General features: G+C 44.6%; 3 protein-coding genes across 5 annotated transcripts in view; 2 read left to right on the forward strand and 1 right to left on the reverse strand.

Moving 5' to 3' along the window:
• Positions 1-1,867, reverse strand: part of si:ch73-22o12.1 (nectin-2) — a 36,849-nt gene extending 34,982 nt beyond the window's left edge. The window contains exons 1-2 of one of the 2 annotated variants that reach the window (XM_068760283.1): positions 1,708-1,867; positions 1,489-1,579 (exon numbers count right to left, since the gene is read on the reverse strand). In XM_068760283.1, the coding sequence (XP_068616384.1) occupies positions 1,489-1,573 (85 nt within the window). In that variant the 5' untranslated portion in view covers positions 1,574-1,579; positions 1,708-1,867. Of the gene's footprint in view, positions 1-1,488 lie in introns of both variants that reach the window. The other variant, XM_068760284.1, reaches the window with a different exon arrangement.
• A 2,357-nt stretch (positions 1,868-4,224) lies between these two features.
• Positions 4,225-12,394, forward strand: g6fl (g6f-like). Its single transcript, XM_068757786.1, has 10 exons — positions 4,225-4,297; positions 5,082-5,414; positions 5,627-5,893; positions 6,196-6,231; positions 6,518-6,853; positions 8,437-8,677; positions 11,319-11,455; positions 11,657-11,730; positions 11,967-11,993; positions 12,344-12,394. The coding sequence occupies exons 1-10, from the start codon at positions 4,225-4,227 to the stop codon at positions 12,392-12,394; spliced, it is 1,575 nt and encodes a 524-aa protein (XP_068613887.1).
• An 820-nt stretch (positions 12,395-13,214) lies between these two features.
• On the forward strand, positions 13,215-18,308 carry abhd16a (abhydrolase domain containing 16A, phospholipase). 2 transcript variants are annotated; one of them, XM_068754592.1, is made up of 20 exons: positions 13,215-13,349; positions 13,882-13,938; positions 14,025-14,091; positions 14,253-14,339; positions 14,550-14,635; positions 14,747-14,820; positions 14,907-15,014; positions 15,157-15,271; positions 15,358-15,459; positions 15,551-15,614; positions 15,735-15,784; positions 16,007-16,130; positions 16,221-16,325; positions 16,405-16,468; positions 16,561-16,617; positions 16,773-16,835; positions 16,906-16,982; positions 17,102-17,200; positions 17,272-17,318; positions 17,847-18,308. In XM_068754592.1, the coding sequence occupies exons 1-20, from the start codon at positions 13,248-13,250 to the stop codon at positions 17,928-17,930; spliced, it is 1,632 nt and encodes a 543-aa protein (XP_068610693.1). In that variant the 5' UTR covers positions 13,215-13,247; the 3' UTR covers positions 17,931-18,308. The 2 variants fall into 2 exon arrangements, with proteins under 2 accessions (XP_068610693.1, XP_068610685.1); XM_068754584.1 differs by having other exon boundaries at positions 13,248-13,349; positions 13,879-13,938.
• Positions 18,309-18,316: the final 8 nt, after the last annotated feature.

An 18,316-nucleotide genomic window follows, 5' to 3' on the forward strand; every position in this document is an offset into this window, starting at 1 on the left:
CCTTCACAAACTTGACGTGGGGGCAAGGGGGGGCTTATTATACTGTAATATAAGATCTTAAACTGGACCACCCACCTGCAGCTTCTATTACATTTCACACACACACACTTAAATATAAATTAAAATCCTGTCAGACAGTTGAATTTCAGATTACCGCTAGGCCATATTAAACTGAAAACTTTGCAGGGAATCAAATTCCTTCTGTCAGGGTGGAGGTGGAGGTAAGTGGTGGCTGTCACAGCTTCAGAAGAAATGTGTGTGTGTGTGTGTGTGTGTGTGGGGGGGGGGGGGGGGGGAGTCAGACGAGTGACACGTTTTAAATGCATAGCTGCATCTAAAGCGGCATGTCTTTGTCATCCAAAAAAAGGAGGTCAGGGGTTTGCTTTGCAAAATAATTTGAAGGAATGGAATAAAGTGTGAGGAAAAAACTAAAACAGCAGTTCTGCTCATAAATATGTAAAAGCTTTTGTTTTCTCCATCCCTTAAGCACATCCATGTTCTGTAAAATGAAATTGGACCCCCCAAAAAAAGGTCCACTTCATAAATAAATCAGACACATGAACATGAGCGCAGGGCAACAATTATAGCAAGACCACAAACATCTAGACAATACATATACGTGCGTGTGTGCGTGTGCGTGCGCGTGTGTACCAGAACTGGTTCTACATTCTTGCCCCAGTTACAACACAGAACAAATAGCTGGGCGGCCTCGCCTGCCGTCAGGGAGAGGAAATGTTGAACTGGTTTCGCGACACAGATTCATGTGTTCATGTGTTCATGGATTAAACGCATGCCGGAAGTATTTTTCACTCTTTATTTGGACCTGCTCACCGTGACTCTGTCCGCAGGCTACACCTGAATAATTAACCTGTCTAAGGTCAGGTTACCAAAGGAGGGGGGGGGGGGGCAGCAGCTTGCTTCAAATACCAACATCTCACCGACTGCAGAGGGAGAGGCGGCCTAAACGGAAAACTAGAAAGTGTGTTATGGAAGTTGTTTTTTTAAAAGCAGATAAACAGTCGCAGCTCAGCTGTTAAAGCCTGATTTTTCCTCAACAAGTGTAACTAATGGAGGACGACGCGTGGAAAGACGTCCACGCGTGACGCGCTGGTCGCCTGACCGAAGCGGAGACTCGGACGCGCGCACCTGAGGGAAATAACAAACACCTTGCCCCACGGAGCCACACCTTAGACAACGAAATATGGCGTTGAGCCACCGACCGAAACTCGGATCATAGATGTCGAATACTCCTAAATAAATGATGAGTAACAGGCAGAGCGACTCGGAGTTAATAAGTTTGCGCTTATTTATGCAGACATTCCCAGTTTGGCTTTTTCAAGCTCGTCAGTACCAGCGCGTAAAGGTGAAACCACCTGCGGGGTTTCCCATTCCGCGCTGCGCTCTGACAGGTTGTTACTTTGTATTCTCTCAATTCCATGTTGCACAAACGAGGCGGACATTTCTGCGTTTAAAAGTGACATTTCTTACCGTGTTGAAGAAGTACCGACGCGACCGCGCACAGCAGTCCAAGCATGCTGAATCCGTGCCTCGTTCCGGCGTCATGGTTCGCCATGGTCCTCTGTTTTTTGCGGGGGGGTGAAACCAGATGGGGGGGGGGCAAGTTGGTCCGAAAATAACAGGTTTGGGTCAGTTTCGGTGACAAATCTCACTCATTCAAAGCGAGAAAAAAAAAACTTGCGCGTCTACCGGACAGGACGAGGCTTCCGACGCGTCCTTCGCTCAAACCGCGTCTTCTTTCTACTATTAGAATTGACGGGAGTTCGTCCCGATGACGCGCAGGTGAATATTCCCCTCAGCTGGTGCGCTTTGGATGAAACGAAGTGCTGCCGCCGTGCTCGCGCTCCACAAACAACTAGTTCCGCCGAGCGCGCATGCACGCGTCTGTCAGACTGCGTGAGTGTGACTGGATGATGTCATCAGTTCCGAGAGGCGCGTCACAGCACCGAAGAAAGACAAAAAAAAAACCCCATCACGGCAGGAAGGGGGGGGGGGGGGGGGGGGGGTCTATAAGCGACCTGTTGAAATCCCTAAAAGCATAAACACCTTCCAAACTTAACTTGCGCTAAAGAAATGCGCAGTAAAATAAATAAATGATATTAATAATATAGTATTATTTGTTTTACTGCAGCGCCGATCCGTGCGCCGATCCGCACAAAACGGTGTCAGAAACGCGCACGATCAAACGGTATTTCCAGAAAAAGCGACACTTTGGCTCAAGTTGCTTTATTATATACGCGCGGCGCAGGGCGCGTTCAAACAGATGGTCCTTACGCCCTCTGCTGCCCGCTTCTCCCCAACAGCAGACAAGATAAACACTCATTAATGAACGGCAAAAAAAAAAGAAAAATACAAATCCAGTCGCAGTCAGCGCAACCGAATCAAGAGGAAACAGCTTGTCGTGGATCTATTTGCATACTCAAATTGATTTTCATTTCTCTGCAAATAAATAAATAAAAAAAACTTCCAATTCATTTTTGCCCTATTTTCTGTGGAGCAGCGTGCTGCGTGCATATACCGGCATAGCGAAAGCATTATCTGGTTTAGGTCTAATCCCTACACCCAAGTGTTTTACAGCCAATGTAATTACATCTGCATAAGTCCCGCCGTTAAATGGCGCTGCTTGCTTCTTCCTGTTCTGCTCCATTTTCACGTTTCCTCCAGTCTGTGAGTGACAAAGCTGATATTGATCAGAGGTCAAACAGCATTCTGCACTCTAGAAACTAACAGTTTCACTGTTACGTTATACTCCTTTTTTTTTTTTTAAAGATTTCTTCTTGGAAGAGACAGGATGGTTCTTTATACTGCTTGCCACCATTTAATCCACACTGCGATGATCTGCCATGCAAACAAAGCCGGACCGTGGGTTTGAAATGCCAGTGGCACTTTGTTTTTCTATTGGGCCCTATAGCTGAATATTTGAGCAGCAACACATTTGGAGGAAGTGTGCAGGGACCATCCGTATGCCCTTCTGCTTCTTTGAAATCACAAGCATCCATGGAATGGAATAAGACTCTTTAAAGAAAATAGTCACCAAATAGGGGATCTCATTGCTTTCCACCCCAAAGTCATCCATTTTTTTTATAAACATACCAAATTGACCTTCACACTTTCCACTTTCCAGCACAACTCTCACTTTACGTGTGCATTCCTAATTTCATGCCATCCCATACGCGCCATCGCTGTCTTTTCCCCTTATTCCTCCTCTCTCCCTCCTCCTGTCTCATTCAATTTCCTTTGTCCACTTGTCCTTCGCTTCTTAGTGCCATTCCTCCCGTCCTCCATCTTTCATGGTCTCCGGGGTCTGTGGCGGTGATAACGAAGTGCATATTTAACGGATATTCGCTCATTGGCATTGGATTCATCAGACAGAGCCAAGGCTTAAGATGATTATTTACCCGCAGTGTCAGCGACAGGCTTTTCTGACATCGCACTTGTCCCCCTGCGACACTCTCACGCTCCTGTCATGGGGTTTTTCCTTCTGTTTGAACATCTCTCCCTCCATACTTCTCACTTTCACTCCTCTCCGATCCCTTTCTCTCTCGCAGTCATTAGACACCCACAATAGCCGCAATCCCTTCTTTTCGCTATCTCTCTTCACCGCCCCCGTTCACCCAATGGTAATTATGGAAAATCTCTAATAGTGCTCAGAGGAGCTGATAATACCTTTAGCTTAATTAAAGACATTTATGGGATGTAAAGACATGTAGCCTGGGGGCTGCCAGGCACCCACACTAACCCAAAGTCTTTATTTCTTGCTTTTTCATCTCTCATAAACCCTTGCTTTCTGCTCTTCTTATCGTTGTTCCTGTTTCATGCACGCATTGCGCTGCACACGAGTGCATGCCTATTCCTTTTGTCTAAATGAATGTTAGGGTTAAAAATTCTGTAACTAATTGCCTCGAAGTCTGTGCAGTGAGACAGGCGTGCATTAAATATGGGGTTATGGTAATGTTGGTATATTTTATCAGCCTCAGACACACACACACACACACTCAAGCGATGCCAATGACAGTCTTTTCCTGCTGATTATCCAAATGTTGGACATGCATCCTGTTGGGCTTGTTACTTGTTAACATGTCACTATGGGACACTAGTGCAGGAAAGTGAACAGCACTGGACGTTTTGCAGCACATTTAGAAAGGTCACGGTGTTGGAGAGACACCTGGTGCAGTGAGAGTGATGTTTTTTTCCTTTCAATGTGTCATGGAGTCTGGTTTCCTCACCTTCATTCTCGTTTATTCCGTTTCGGTATCTTCCTCTCACACTGGCTTCGCAGGTATGATTCCATTTTTTTCCCCCCCCACTGTGCTTGAAACTGATCTTGCTGATAACGGAACCTACATTCCAGGCTAATTTTAGGTTTTGAAGTGCAAATATGAACGAGCTTGTTTCCTTGAAGGTAAAGAATGAGTTAGGCAGAAAGTTTCTCAGCACCTTGGGTTTGTAGTTGGAGAAGTTTAACTATGTCATAAGAGGTGAAGATGAGGGACATCTAGTCATTTCTTGGGACTCCTGCTCATTTATCTGGTGCAATTCTAATTGTATCTTTCATTATCCAGCCCAGACAAACTTGAATGCATGTCAATGCATTTTAAAGTGTCCATAGTGGACGCAAACAGATCCATTTCTTATTAGACAGTATCCACTGTCCTTTTTTAATGGGTTTTAAATATATTTTCAGCCGATATATTTTCTGTGTTTGCCCGTGTTCATTAAATCTAATGATCATTTTTGCAGTCCCTCTAGTAGCCTAGAAAATGCGTTATTTTTGTTCCTATCCATCCAGTGCTGGTCAGCAAAAACACAAACAAACAAACACTGTCACAAGAGAGAATTTGGCACAGAAAAAGAAGAACTAAGACGCTTCAACTGCTGAAACCACATACAGTATGAACTTGAGCAAAAAACCCCGGATACATTTTCACAAAGAAATTAGAACGTAGATTTTGATGCTTACGTTGTAAGCTTTGTGGCTCAGTGTGGAGGAAAGGATTAAATGTACTGTCTTAGAAATTCAGCCATATCATTTCTCCGCTTCCACTCTGCCCTCTCCTGTGCAGACTGGCATGATGTCGTGGTGGCCAGAGAGGGCACATCTACCACCTTGGTCTGTACTGATGCAACAGTGAGGGGCGCCGTGTCCTTGAACTGGATGACAAAGTCAATTGGTGCAGATAAATGGCAACTGGTTCTATCAGCCAACCACAGGAAGACGTTCTCCGGTCACGCCGCAAAGTCATCCATGCAACTGATTGACCCGAACTTCCAGGACACCGGAGTTTTCTCTCTGTCCTTTGTACCCAAAATGCAGGATGGCGGCCTCTACTCATGCTTGATAGACCAAGCAGGGCGAAAACTGAAGGAATGGATTATCCTCTTAGCAGTCCTCACTGGTAATAAATACATAAATAGATTCATCAGTACGAAGTAGTACAAATATTTTATCCCTCTCCATTTATCTTACAGCTGCTAGTTGCGTTTAATATTTAATAACAAAACTAGTGGCAGTCTTTGTTTTGTGCGTAATGGCATAGATCTTTTGCTAATTGAATTTAATTGAATATCTTCTCCATCCCTGATTTCTTGCATCATCCATCATCTGCAGTCACTCTTGACCCCGCTGCACCCGTTTCGCAATACAGCACCCTGCGGTTGACTGGCCGTGTTAATCCCGACTTTGCCGTCGCCGAGATCACCTGGGAAACACCTGGGGGAGTGTCCATGAAAAGCGAGAGGCGGCCACACACGGGCGTGGTGACCAAACTGCCCCAGGTCCAGACCAGTGACAGCGGGGTCTACGTCTGCACGGTTCACCCCTCGGGGAACAGCAGCACCCCTTGTTTTCCCTTCAACGTGGACGTGACTGTTGATGGTGAGACTGGTGTCAGAGGGTAAAACGGAACGCGGTGCATCTGTTGTTGCTTCTGTTGATGGTTTGAGTGGGCATCAGTGGCAGAAACGCCAGCAGCGGCATTATTTATTCAAGGGAACCTGTCTCTACAGTTCTTCAAAGTATTTACTTTTATAGAACAGTTCAAAAGTCTACCGTGGGCCTCCACTAAAATTCATCCAGTGCTCCTGTGAATATTATGGTCTCTACATTTATATATTATTCATTTCACTTTTTGCCCCTCCCACCCACACCCCCTCATCTCGCCTCCCTTCTCTCCACAGCTAACAATGTGGCCTCATTCACCAATATAACACACGGTGAGTGACTTTGTAACACGAGCAGTGAGAAAGTCCTGCGTCAGCAGTTTGCTAATCAGGCAGAGCAGGACGCATATGAGGACGTAATCCCTATTGTTGCAGGAATTTCCACACTATCTCTGTTTCAGCACTCCCTTGCTTTCTATTCTGTCTTTACCTCCTTCTCCATCCAACGTTTCCCTTCAAAGACTCCCTGTTGGTGTTTGTTTGCGCTCTAACGTTTTCATATATTCGTCTTTAAACATTGTGATTTCTCTTTGGATACCTCCTCGCTCCTGTTCTGCAGGCACTATTATCTCCACCGCCACTGAGGCTCACGCATCCTTCTTCCTGACCTGCCATGGGGTCCAGGGAGACTATGTCCTGCTGCACTGGAGACCCCCAGATGCCAGGAACCAGAGCGACTTGAGCCTGGTGTACCAGTACGACCGGTGGAGGGGCTCCTTCACGATGACTAAGCAAAGCAGGAGATTCCAGCTCGCCGGCCCGCCCCACAACGCAGAGGCCGGGAGCTTCTCCTTTCGTCTCACGCCTGGGTTGAAAGATGGTGGGCTCTACATCTGTGAAGTGTTCCTCAATGACTACGCCTTCAGCCAGAGGACTCTTCTCAGCGTGCTGAAAGGTATAGGAAAGAGTGAGGAGATGGGCCTCTGATATAATCATTACCTCCGCCAAGGAGGTTCTGGTTTTGCCGGCGTTTATCTGGCCGTCCGCTTGTGTGTCTGTTAGCAACATAACTCAAAAAGTTACGGACGGATCACGACGAAATTTCCAGGAAATGTTGGGAATGTTACCAGGAACAGATGATTGCATTTCGGTGATGATCCAGAAGAGAGTCTGGATTCTGAATCACGTTGACATTTTTGTTAATGACAATGCTGCACTGGGAACGTGCTGGGATTGTTTTTTTTAAAGATCTGATAACAGCAAGGGTCGTAACATATGAGTCATAGGAATATTATATTCACCCTATTATTGGTTGGAGGTATATGCATCTGTCAACCTTTAGGGAAATATGCGTTTGTTTGCGTGCATGGGAATCAGAAATCAAAGGTTCTACAATCGCTGCAACTATAACAGGGTGATGATGCATGATGCTGTTTGCATATGCAAATAATGGCGCATGCTTTGTAGTACATATTTGGGTGGAATTCAGAGAGAGAGAGAGACGGGGGCTCCTGAGGCTATTTCAACCACCTGGCATGCTGGCAGCCTAAAGATCAGAAGTCGGTAAAAACAGTTCCTACGTTTGAAAATGTACCTTGATGCTAAACCAACATGACATTGTTACAATGTACAATTATTATTATTATTGAGGATTCATTTGTTCTATTCATGTATTTAAAGGTAAAAAAATAAATAAGCAGATTTTTATTTTCCTCAGTCTTGGGCAGGCTTGGCAGGAACAAATAGAATCCATCTGCACCCACACACACACACACACACAAATATCCAACATGCACACAGTTGCATAAGATGCGCTGTCATGGCAGCCTTGGAAGGTTTTAATAATTACAACCCCAGTGGCATCCATCACAGCTGCCTAGACATGACCAGCCGATCCGTCACTGTCACCGCCGTTGTCACCCAGCTTTGCACATCTGCATCCTTCAGTCACGCACGCACACACACACACGCGCCCACACACCAGTCATGTGAAGCATATATTTTTTACCTCACCTCATTATAAGTATAATTATGTATGCTTATACCTGCTGCCCCCCTGCTAGGGATGTAGGTGGCTCACGCTGTTTGAACTAATCAAGGCTGAAATGTGTGTTGTGTTGTGTTTGGGGGGTCTGTGGGGCTTGATTACACCCAGATGGATTCTCATTTCGGTTTGATGAGACACTAAACATCAGTCACAGTCAACCAATGCATTAGCAGCAAATCACTTTAATGAATATATATTATTTTGAGCCCACTCTGGATTGTTCTTATTTTTTAATATCACTTTCTCTTTGCTCCATAACTCTGTCTCTCGCTGTCCTTGGCCTTTTCTATATTCACACATACCCTTTAACTCACTTTCTCATCCCGGTCCTCCACTTTGTCATCCATCACGCCTCTGTTTTTCACCTGCTCATCTTTCCTCAGTTGTCTTTTCATTTGTTTCTTCCCTTTTGAACATTTCCTTCCTATTATCCTCCTGCATTCCTTGGATTCCTCTTATTTGCCATTCTCTGCTCTGCATTTCATCCTCAGTTAAAACCAGCCCCTCGCCCTCAAAGTTGGAGTTGGAGTGTTTGTACAAAGAACGGTCCCAGGTCCGAAGGGCCCATTGGACTTATCAGGATAAAAGCCGAAAGCTGCGCCAGTACAGCAAGGGTCCCGGCACCATCGTCACCAGTCTGCCCACTCCCATCACATCTGACACAGCCGGGAACTACACCTGTAACCTACAGCTGGCAAATGGGCAGACCGTCGGGGCTACGCATGCTGTAACTATGCATGAAGGTGGGAGAGATGGCTTGGTCTTTAAAAAAAAACTGATTTCTGATTTTTCTCTAGCAAACTTCCTGTCAAGTTAGCAGAGATAATGAAGCATGAATGTGGATTGATTCTTGGATATTTGTTCTGTGAGGCATTTTACTGTGCAAGAAATTCCATGAATTCCATTAGAAAATGCTTCTGACAAATGCCATCTGTTGCTTAATGCAGCCCAAAAGGTGGCAGGTTACCAATATTTTGTCATTTGCAGATCATTTTCAGTGGAACCACAGTTCTAATAATACTCTGCTGAGCTTCTACTTCTATAAAAACTAAAGATAAAGGTTATCGCTTTTTTCATCGCACTTACCCAGCTGATATGCGGATATAAGAAGACCTTAGGACATCTCTCCACAAAAACTAAATTATTCAGGCTTATTGTATTGGTGGCTGTGGGGGGAGCACAGCAAGATGTGACAGCTGAATGGATCCCTCAAAGGAGATGGGTTCACTCCCCGTACATCAATACATCACAGGAGCTGAGGGGCCCAGAACTCATCATGATGCACGCTGATAGTAAGGCCATAAGAGTAATGGGCATGGAAATAAAGCAGGAGACGGGGATTAAGACGGGAAGGATGAAATGGTTAAGCAACATTTCCCCGACTGGAGAAGTTTAATTAGCAAAGAAAAAAAAAAAAAAATCAGTTAAATCAGTTAAAAAATACACAGCAACTCTGATTCACTTTTACTTTTCATGGTTGGTGCAGAAAGATACCACGAACAATTTAGAACCGTTTGATGATGATCCAGATCACCATGTGGACGGTGTAAATCTAATTAGGAGGGGATTCAGGGGAGTGAGCTGCTTGGCGGAGGTCTGCGCTCTCTGAGTGCTTTTCTAGTTACTAGTGTGACAAGTGACAGTTTATAAAGAACTCAAGAATTATAAGTAGCAGCTTTAGAGACACTTATACATTTCTGTAATTCAGAGAAAATAAATAGATAGAAGAAATGTAATTCAGGGTTATCTAATGTGATCTATGTGATAATATTCCTTTCACGTGTGGCACATTGAAGAGGATGCAAAAATGAAGGAGTCACTGTGTTCCGCATCTCGTAGAATAGTTCCAGTGGGAGAACGTTTTTGGTCTCCCTGCTATCACCCATAGCACTTTCTAATTGTTCCTCTTGCCTCACTTGAGCTGAAAAAGGTTATGGTTGACTGCTGGAAGAATCAATATAGGAGAGGAAAAGGTGTGCCAGAAGAGGATGAGACAAAGTTGGACAGAGAGAGAGAGAGAGAGAGAGAAAGTGAAGATGAGAGAAGCTGCACTCAATTAGCATAAATCATGTGTTAAAGCTGGCACGGAGAACAGAGCGGGTCAGTCATGGGGTCAGCACTCACCACAATATTCCATTAGCAACCTCAACACATACTCACCGATCAATTATCCCTCACACTGCCCGTAATGATTGATTATGATGAAGTGAATTAAAAGCTGTGAATCCAGGGTGGAGGTGGAGCACAAGGGCCAATCCTTTTACAAATAATAAAAGTTTCTAGAGCGTTAATGGGATGCCGGAAGGTGAGGAAACCAGACTCCATGACACATTAAATAATAACTGTTTCTCAAGTGACCTACTTGGTTTAAAAAAAAAAAAAAGAAATACTGACAGCCTAGCCACAGAAACACCTGGCAAGAATGTTGCTGATTTCATCCATGATTAGTTTGTAATAGTTCTTAGGGAACTTTTTGTGGAATGGGATTTTCCCTTTTTGTAAACCCAAGATGTCTGACAGATCTGATTGCTTTCTGCTCCGTGAAGCAGCCAGCGGGAAAACACTTGTTCAGGCACATTAAATTACAGCAGTCTCTGTGGAAACAAGTACCTCCCTCTTGCTTCTCTTGTCGCCCCGTGGCTCTGTTTTGTAAGACTGATGTCATCATCATTATGCAAACAAACCTGACAAGTTTGATCGCAAGGCGTGAGCCCTTCCCACAGAACCTGACTGGGGCTGCGGCGAGCAAATGATTGGCTTGTATATTGCTTGTTATAATCATGCCTACATTTCCTCATTACCTGTTTCCCGAAGCCGTGCTGTCAAATTTCAAATTGAACGGCCGCTATTTATATTGTTTTTGTCAGTTTGCCTACTGTCAGATGCAATTTGTGAAACTACACCCTATGGAAGAGGCATTTGTGAGTTTTTCTTTTTCGCTACAGTCTCACAGTATGTGCTCCCTTTGATACCAGCGCTTTTCTTCTTGTCCACATTTCAAAATGACAGCGTTTACTGTCGATGCTGAGGGTCTGTCAAATCGATGTCTGCAGCGTTATCAGAGACCGTTCACTTTGCCTGACAGAGCCGAGATTTCGCCGACATCTTCCACTGCACACGTTGTCTGTGACTGACAGCGGCGTGATGCAAATGCATGTAACATGATGAGAGGATCTCTACTGCAACATATCTTTAAATTCACAGCCCGTCGTGTTCACCTGAAGCGCGGCTCGCCCCCCTCTTGGCTTGGAAATGGAGAGCAACAACGAATAGCTCCACTGCACATCCAAGAACTTACTCGTCCTCACAACTGTATAAGTTTTCAATCACTGTTCATGGAAAGGTTCACGCTTTAATTCTCTCTCACTTTCATTTTGCCTTTTGCAGAGAGGATCGGTGTGACCACACACTCCCTTTCCCCTTCTCTTTCTGCTTTATTACTCCTGGTGCCCCTGGTTGCTGCGGCTGTCTGTGTGTTGCTATGGAAACAGAAACGCATTTCTGATCACGGTGAGTCTTCCAGCGCTTTCTGATTTGACAGCTTTCCCCGTTACGTCCGTCTTCGGCCCCTGACGGCTGCCGCTGAGTGATGTAGGACGTGACATCCTCGGGGCTTCTTTGTAATTAATCTGCCGTACCTCCTCCCTTCCCGTGCACTTCCATGTGTGCGTGTGTGTGTGGGTGTGTCACCGTGTTTTGTAACACTTGCAGGTATTGAGCAGTCTCTGTCTGTCCACTCGGGTGAAGCAGAGAACATCTACGAGAATCCTGAGAGTGTCAGACAGGTGATGAATTCAGACATTTTCAAATATCCTGTGACGAATTTGCCTCCTCATTTTGTCCTCATCTCCCCGCTGTCTCCTAAACTCCGGTATTTCTTGTCTTATTTCTGTCCCCCTCCTTCCCCTTTTCTGTCTTGTCTCAGTTGTGTACTTTTTCCTCTGTTTTCCTTTGATTACAATCATAGCTCCCTCCCTGTCACTTTCTTAAACTTGTTTTCTCTGGGCTCCCTTCCCACCAGGCTCCTCTCGGGGGCTCAATCTACATGGTGAGTTATTGCCTCTTCCCCTGAGCACACGCTGAGGCATGGCGCATGAGTTGTGATACTCGTGTCCACAAACGCATACAGACTCTCACTCCCTCTATTGGTCCTTCTCTATGCTGTGAGCAGATGATGTCTTCCATCTCACTTCCAGTCCTCTATTCCACTCTGTCAGCTCTCTTTCTCAGATAAACCTATTGCCCATCAGCTGTCACCTTTACATTAGTGGTATTAACAAATGAATCTCATTTCACAAGGTGCAGAGAGGCATAAATCTGGCCTCAGGAACATTTTATATTCTCTTCAATACCCCAGTCCTTTTCGGCTTCCTTTATTCATGTTCTCCTTTATGCCAGGATTTGAAGCCAAGAGGAGAGGATGATGTCTATAAGGAGCTGGAGCGGTAAGCAAAAAGTCTTGCATCACCCATTTGTGGTTTTTTATATTGTGTGTGTGTGTGTGTGTGTGCTCATGCTGTCACTCATCTCGCCCCTCACATTCCTCTCACACGCAACGATCAAGCTGGCCTGAACATTACTGTGACACCGTGGCATAATATCTCACCATGTGCTGACAGGCGGTGCTCCTTTGCATGTGTATCGCTGTAGTTGTGTGTCCTGTCTGCGTTTGTCTTCAAGGAAGAATAAAGAGAAACGAGGGAGAGGAAGATTTTTGTGTGTTTGTCTTTGTGTTCTGTGTTCAGATTTGAACAATGTCAGAGTTGATCACTTACTCGCGTCTCATCCTCATCCAGCTGTCATATTCATTCCTTTCCCAGCTGAAGCAGAGTAAACAAAAGCAACGACTGAATATCAGAGTTGGGATTTGAAGACAGACTTCAGTGCTTCAGGGAAATGATCCTCTTGTGCATAAGTGGTTTTATGAGTTTATAACTGATATTTTTTTTAGGTATTTATTTGGGGCTACACATATAAAAGAAGCAGAAGGACTTTTCCAGATACCACATCCAAAATGTTTCTTCATTGTTTTTTTTTCACTGATTTTCATGCCATTTATGTCCTTATGGATTTCACTTTTCACTCATTTTTTTCTTTTCTTTTTTTTTTATTTATTTAATGTAAAAAAAAATGTGGAAACATAAATGTCTGTACTTTAGTGTAGATGGGTTAAATAAATGACTGTTTTAAATGTTTTATGTGTTTTTATTAAAGGAGAGAGAGAGAGAGCGTTCGCGAGTTCGCGAGTTCGCTTTCGGGATTTGTGGTCAGTGCAGGCTTCCGTAGTCTTCCTGGCGGAAGAATGGCTGGCTGGATGTGGCTGCGCTGTGTTTTAGGGCCTCATTTGCAACGGATTCACCATCCACCGAGCCAGTCTCTGTCCGACGGCAGGGCGGGGAGGAGGGTATGAGTTCAATGCTTTGTATGTGTTCGAGAGCCCGGACTGCGAGCACAGAACGGTGCTTCTTCCGGGTTGAGGTGTTAGCTCCTGCTGCTCTAGCTTGTAGCAGGTGTTTGTTTTTGACGCGCCGCTGTCATTGCCCAGCAGCGGAGCTTGACGGCTCACAAATGAATGAAACGCCTGGCCTGATTCTACAGGCTTGTGTTTTCATGTCCAGTTCGTTTATCATTGGGACAAAAAACGGCGACAGTTGGGCCTCAATAAATGCTTTTCTCCGAGAACGTCGCCTTGTTTTGCTAATGCTAGGTGGGACAATATTTTTGCCGGCACGATAAAAGAGGCTAAACGATTTATATTAAGAGTGTGCACGTATGTGGGCTTTTAGAGTACCCGTGTGATATGAAATATATACGTATGTTACCCTGCGGATTTAAATTGCTGCATTTCGTGCTACTAGTTAGCTAGACTCGGCTACCTGAGAACGTTAGCTACAGCATTCGTGATATGAACAGCATCGGTTTGTCGCTGTTAGCAGGGATGGAACTACCAACCCAGGAGTCTGGAGAAACACACGGACAGCATCCTCGGCTGGGTCTGTATTGTTGTGTGATTGCTAATTCCGTCTGAAAATTATTTAGTCGATTCTGTCCAGTCAAGTTTCTGTTTCCCCTCCTCCAGGCTTCAGCACTCTGGTCTCTGTCTTACTACAGTTCTCCTCTCCTCCTCTGCTTCTTATACAGGAAAGGTAGGTTTGAGAGGGGAAACAAAGAGGCTCTTCCACACAATTGAGTTTCCAATATTGATTTATGAAAATGTCGTAGGGTCGTTGTCAAACTGTGCATGTTTGTATCGGTGGTTTCATAAAGTACATAAGTGAATATCTGTATCTCTGTTGTACATTTTTAGGTTTCATCTGCAGCACTAAGCTGGTTCCAGTTACTCAGTACTTGGGAACAGTGCTGGTGTGTCTTCTCGGAGTGGCGTGTCTCAGAGGTAAGGCTGCAGAGTTGGTAGATAAGGGCTAATTCAATAATATGCTGCATACTAATGAGGTTTCATTTCACTGAGGTGGTTGAACGGGGTCTACGTCTGCAAAGCAAACTAAATTCACCCGTCAGGATGCGCCGTGAAACGTTGTCGGTGTCTCCTGTGCTGTCCATCCATCTGATCTAAATTTCTTTCTATCTTCCTTTTCTCTCGAAGGGTATGGGAGATGGAAAAACCCTGAGTATCTTCAGTTCATCTCTATTCTTGGAGACGCCAAGAAGAATCACACAGCAGCAAACAAGGTGAGGTCGAAGCAACTTGATGCACATACCGAACAGGATAGGCTCTTTGTATCGGTACGTATTTTTTGATAGAAGAGAAATCTTGTTTTTTTGTTTGCTCTTTTCACATAGAAAAAAGTGAGATGCTATGACTTTGACTTCTCGTACTGGCCTTCAGATTTCAGCTGGACGGAAGTCAGCAGTCCGTAAGTACGCTGAATAAATGCGGCCATTTTACAGCAAAATGCTCTTCATCTGTTTGACTGTCAGCCTTTTACTCTGTGTGAGAAAGGAAACTATCCAAGGCTGGTGTTTCTCTACTAAAACCAGAGCCCAGATTAAGAGGGGCGGCAGACAGCGTCCTCCACTCTGTGCGTACTTTACCATGCCACGTCATCAGGTACAGGCAGTTTACCTAGTAGTTTAATTTGCAGCTGGTTTCTTGGGTTTTGGTTAAAATATTCCATTAAAATATGTATTTCTTTTTTTATTTATCGATACTGTTACACTCTAATCAGAATCATGCCTATTTTTTTTTACAGCTTTCTTATTGCTCATTCATTTGGGAGGAGGATGCTGTACCCTGGCTCTGTCGGTTTACTTCAGAAAGCCATGAAGCCCATGCTCCAGCAGGGCCAGGCTAGGCTAATAGAGGAGGTAAAGGGCACACCATCATCCTCTGTTTAACCCCAGTCATTATCCGATCGTTACTCTCTGTCAACTTTGATCCATTTTGTCTTTAGTTTGATGGCAAGAGGAACAAACTCGTGTCTTGTGATGGTAATGAGATCGATACCATGTTCGTGGATCAGCGGGGGGGCGGGGGGCAGAATGGCCAGACCCTGGTAAATGCTTTGTTTTGGGCTTGGTCCAATTAAAATGGCTTTTCTCGGTCGTAATGCTTTTGAGTCTAAAAACGTCTGAATTGTGCTACAGGTCATCTGCTGTGAAGGGAACGCAGGTTTCTATGAGGTGGGCTGCATGAACACTCCACTAGAGGGTGAGGAATCCTCAACGTCACAAAAGACGAGACCTCCCATCATGATTATAGCATTGTTTCGTGTGACAGCGTGCATTCTTTATTGTTCTCCTTGTAATCTTGTGTTGATGTGTGCTGCAGGGGGCTACTCTGTCCTGGGCTGGAACCACCCTGGCTTTGGAGGCAGTACAGTAAGAGATCTGTCACATGAACCTTTAATCCGTACATTAGCATTAATATATAATATAACTGTTGCTGTTTCTGCTGTGTTGAATAATGTACGCATTATATTATTGTTAGAATGGCTGACAGTGGGGAAAAATGTTATATATTTTTTCCTGTGTTTTTAATGAAGTGCACCTGGAATGAGAATACGGATTCCTTCCTGCCTGTTTTACTTGTCTTTCTTCCAGGGAGTGCCATTCCCTCAGAATGAGGCAAACGCCATGGATGTTGTGATGCAGTTTGCAATACACAAGCTCGGCTTCCAGCTCAGCAACATTGTGATGTATGCCTGGTCCATAGGAGGATTCACAGGTACACACACATGGGGGGGGGGGGGGGGGTTCTATGCTCTCAATATCAAACTTTATTTTATCTTTCCTTAATCTCCATTTACTTTCACAGCCACTTGGGCGGCGATGTCATACCCAGAGATCCGGGCAGTGGTGTTAGACGCCTCCTTCGATGACCTCCTGCCTCTGGCCCTCAAGGTCATGCCTGACAGTTGGAGTGAGTCCAAAGGCCAGAAACTACATTTTGCATCAACGAGTCTTTCTTTAGCGAATGAAACACTTTTGTTCTTTGTTAGGACCGCTGGTACAGCACACAGTTAGGCAGTATATGAACCTCAACAATGCTGAACAGCTTCTCAAGTGAGTATGGGAGCCAGCTATCAGAATGATCACTTCATATGTTGTGGTAAAAATGTTTTTTTTTACCACAACAATTCTTTTTCTTCATCCAGATATCAAGGACCAGTCCTGCTGATCAGGAGAACCAGAGATGAGATCATCACCACGGCGTAAGTCCCCCACATGAAGTACGGGGTTTCTCAGTTGATTTTACACGGCCGTATTGAAGGGAGACATAGCAATTATAAAGATATGTTTAAAACATGGTACTTTTATCAGACAAGCATGTATATAAAATAATATTGCATTGTACGTTGCATCAAAGGGGTCCAGAGGACGTCGCGTCTAACAGAGGCAACGACCTCCTGCTCAAACTGCTGCAGTTCAGGTATGATGTTCAGACATCTTGTTGCTGAGTATGCTCCGTGTATTTGTGCTGATGTTATCTTCCTGCTCAGGTACCCAAAGATAATGACAGATGAAGGGATTATGGTTGTCAGGCAGTGGCTGGGATCCTCCAATCCTTTGGAAGAAGGTCTGTGTGCCTGTTTTAACACCATTTACAATTATTTTGTAAATTGTGATAAATTGGCGCAGTACGAAGAAAAAAATATTCAATGCCTGCATTTTCTACTTGAAATTCCTGTCCTGCAGCATCGATGTACAGTAGCTACGAGGTGGATGATGACTGGTGTGCATCTGTGCTGCAGTCGTATCAGGCAGACAGAGATGTTCTGTATCCGTGGAGTGTCGGTAAGTGTTTTTAGTCTAGGTACATTAATACCCTCGTATGCTGTCACCCAACGGTCTCTTACTGTTACCAGGAGATGACATGACGCTAGAAGGAAGGCGGCAGCTGGCTCTTTTCGTGGTAAGGCTCTCAATCTCAGCGTGTGCAGTTGTTTCTCATGTCTTGTTAAAATGGAAGGAGACACTTTGTCTCCTGCGAGTTATCTAAAGAGGAACAAGTTCCTTTCTCTATAATAAACCTGATATAATAAGCCTTCCCTTTTCTCTCACACTCCCCAAACAAAAAAAAAACACACTATGCAGACATCATTACTGCTGAGGAACCCCTCTCTAGTCGCCATAGTAACCAGCTCACCTGTGCTCTCAGGTTGACTGAGGTAATGCATTTCAGTGCGCTCAGCTTATTGAAGTCATTTAACAACAAGAAGAAGTGCCATCAATTGCAGCAAATGCTACGCTCTTCTCCCGTTGCTTAATGCCTTCTGAATCGGGGCTTTATTCACCTCCGGTGTAAGCCCTGGACAGATGGGAGAGATCTGCATGGCACTGGGCCAAAGACCGAGGCTAATATAATCTAATTCTGCACTATTTGTTCATTGCCCTCCCACATCTCTCATTCTCCATCTTTTTTTTTCTTTCCCTGTCCAAGGCGCGGAAGTACATGCGAAATTTTGAAGCAACACACTGCACTCCTCTCCCTTCCACCGAGTTCCATTCACCCTGGAAACTGTAGAGACGGATGGATGTATAACAAGAAACAAGCATCAGGACGGCATGTTGTCAGTGCCCATTCCTTTAATGGTGTGAATGCATTGTGATTTTTGTTCCTCTTTTCTTCCCCAGAGCCTGTTTTGTGGTCGTGTATATTTTTAATGTAGCATCTGGTCTACTACGTTCCCTTTCCTGACAAAAACCCTGTAAAATATGTTACACAATTTAAGTCAGACTAAAAGAAACGCAAAAGCTATCACTCACTCCTACATTGTTCTGTTTAGCCGTGTTTGTAAAGAAGCGATTCAAAATAGGAAACATCCCTGTAATTGAAATAACGACAGATGTTGATGGAGTCTGGCTGCATTTTTAAAGATTAAAATTCCTCACCTAAGTGTGAAAGCTTTT

This window comes from Brachionichthys hirsutus, chromosome 3 (assembly GCF_040956055.1).
Source record: "Brachionichthys hirsutus isolate HB-005 chromosome 3, CSIRO-AGI_Bhir_v1, whole genome shotgun sequence".
Classification (NCBI taxonomy): Eukaryota; Metazoa; Chordata; class Actinopteri; order Lophiiformes; family Brachionichthyidae; genus Brachionichthys; species Brachionichthys hirsutus.

Excerpts from the sequence above, each read along its gene's own strand:
- abhd16a (XM_068754584.1), top strand. The coding sequence starts at position 13,248 with ATGGCTGGCTGGATGTGGCTGCGCTGTGTTTTAGGGCCTCATTTGCAA. Across the intron at positions 15,015-15,156 it reads TTACCATGCCACGTCATCAG|CTTTCTTATTGCTCATTCAT; the intron begins GTACAGGCAGTT and ends TTTTTTTTACAG. Across the intron at positions 16,618-16,772 it reads GATGAGATCATCACCACGGC|GGGTCCAGAGGACGTCGCGT; the intron begins GTAAGTCCCCCA and ends GTTGCATCAAAG.
- g6fl (XM_068757786.1), top strand. The coding sequence starts at position 4,225 with ATGGAGTCTGGTTTCCTCACCTTCATTCTCGTTTATTCCGTTTCGGTA. Across the intron at positions 5,415-5,626 it reads CCTCTTAGCAGTCCTCACTG|TCACTCTTGACCCCGCTGCA; the intron begins GTAATAAATACA and ends CATCATCTGCAG. Across the intron at positions 11,456-11,656 it reads GAAACGCATTTCTGATCACG|GTATTGAGCAGTCTCTGTCT; the intron begins GTGAGTCTTCCA and ends TAACACTTGCAG.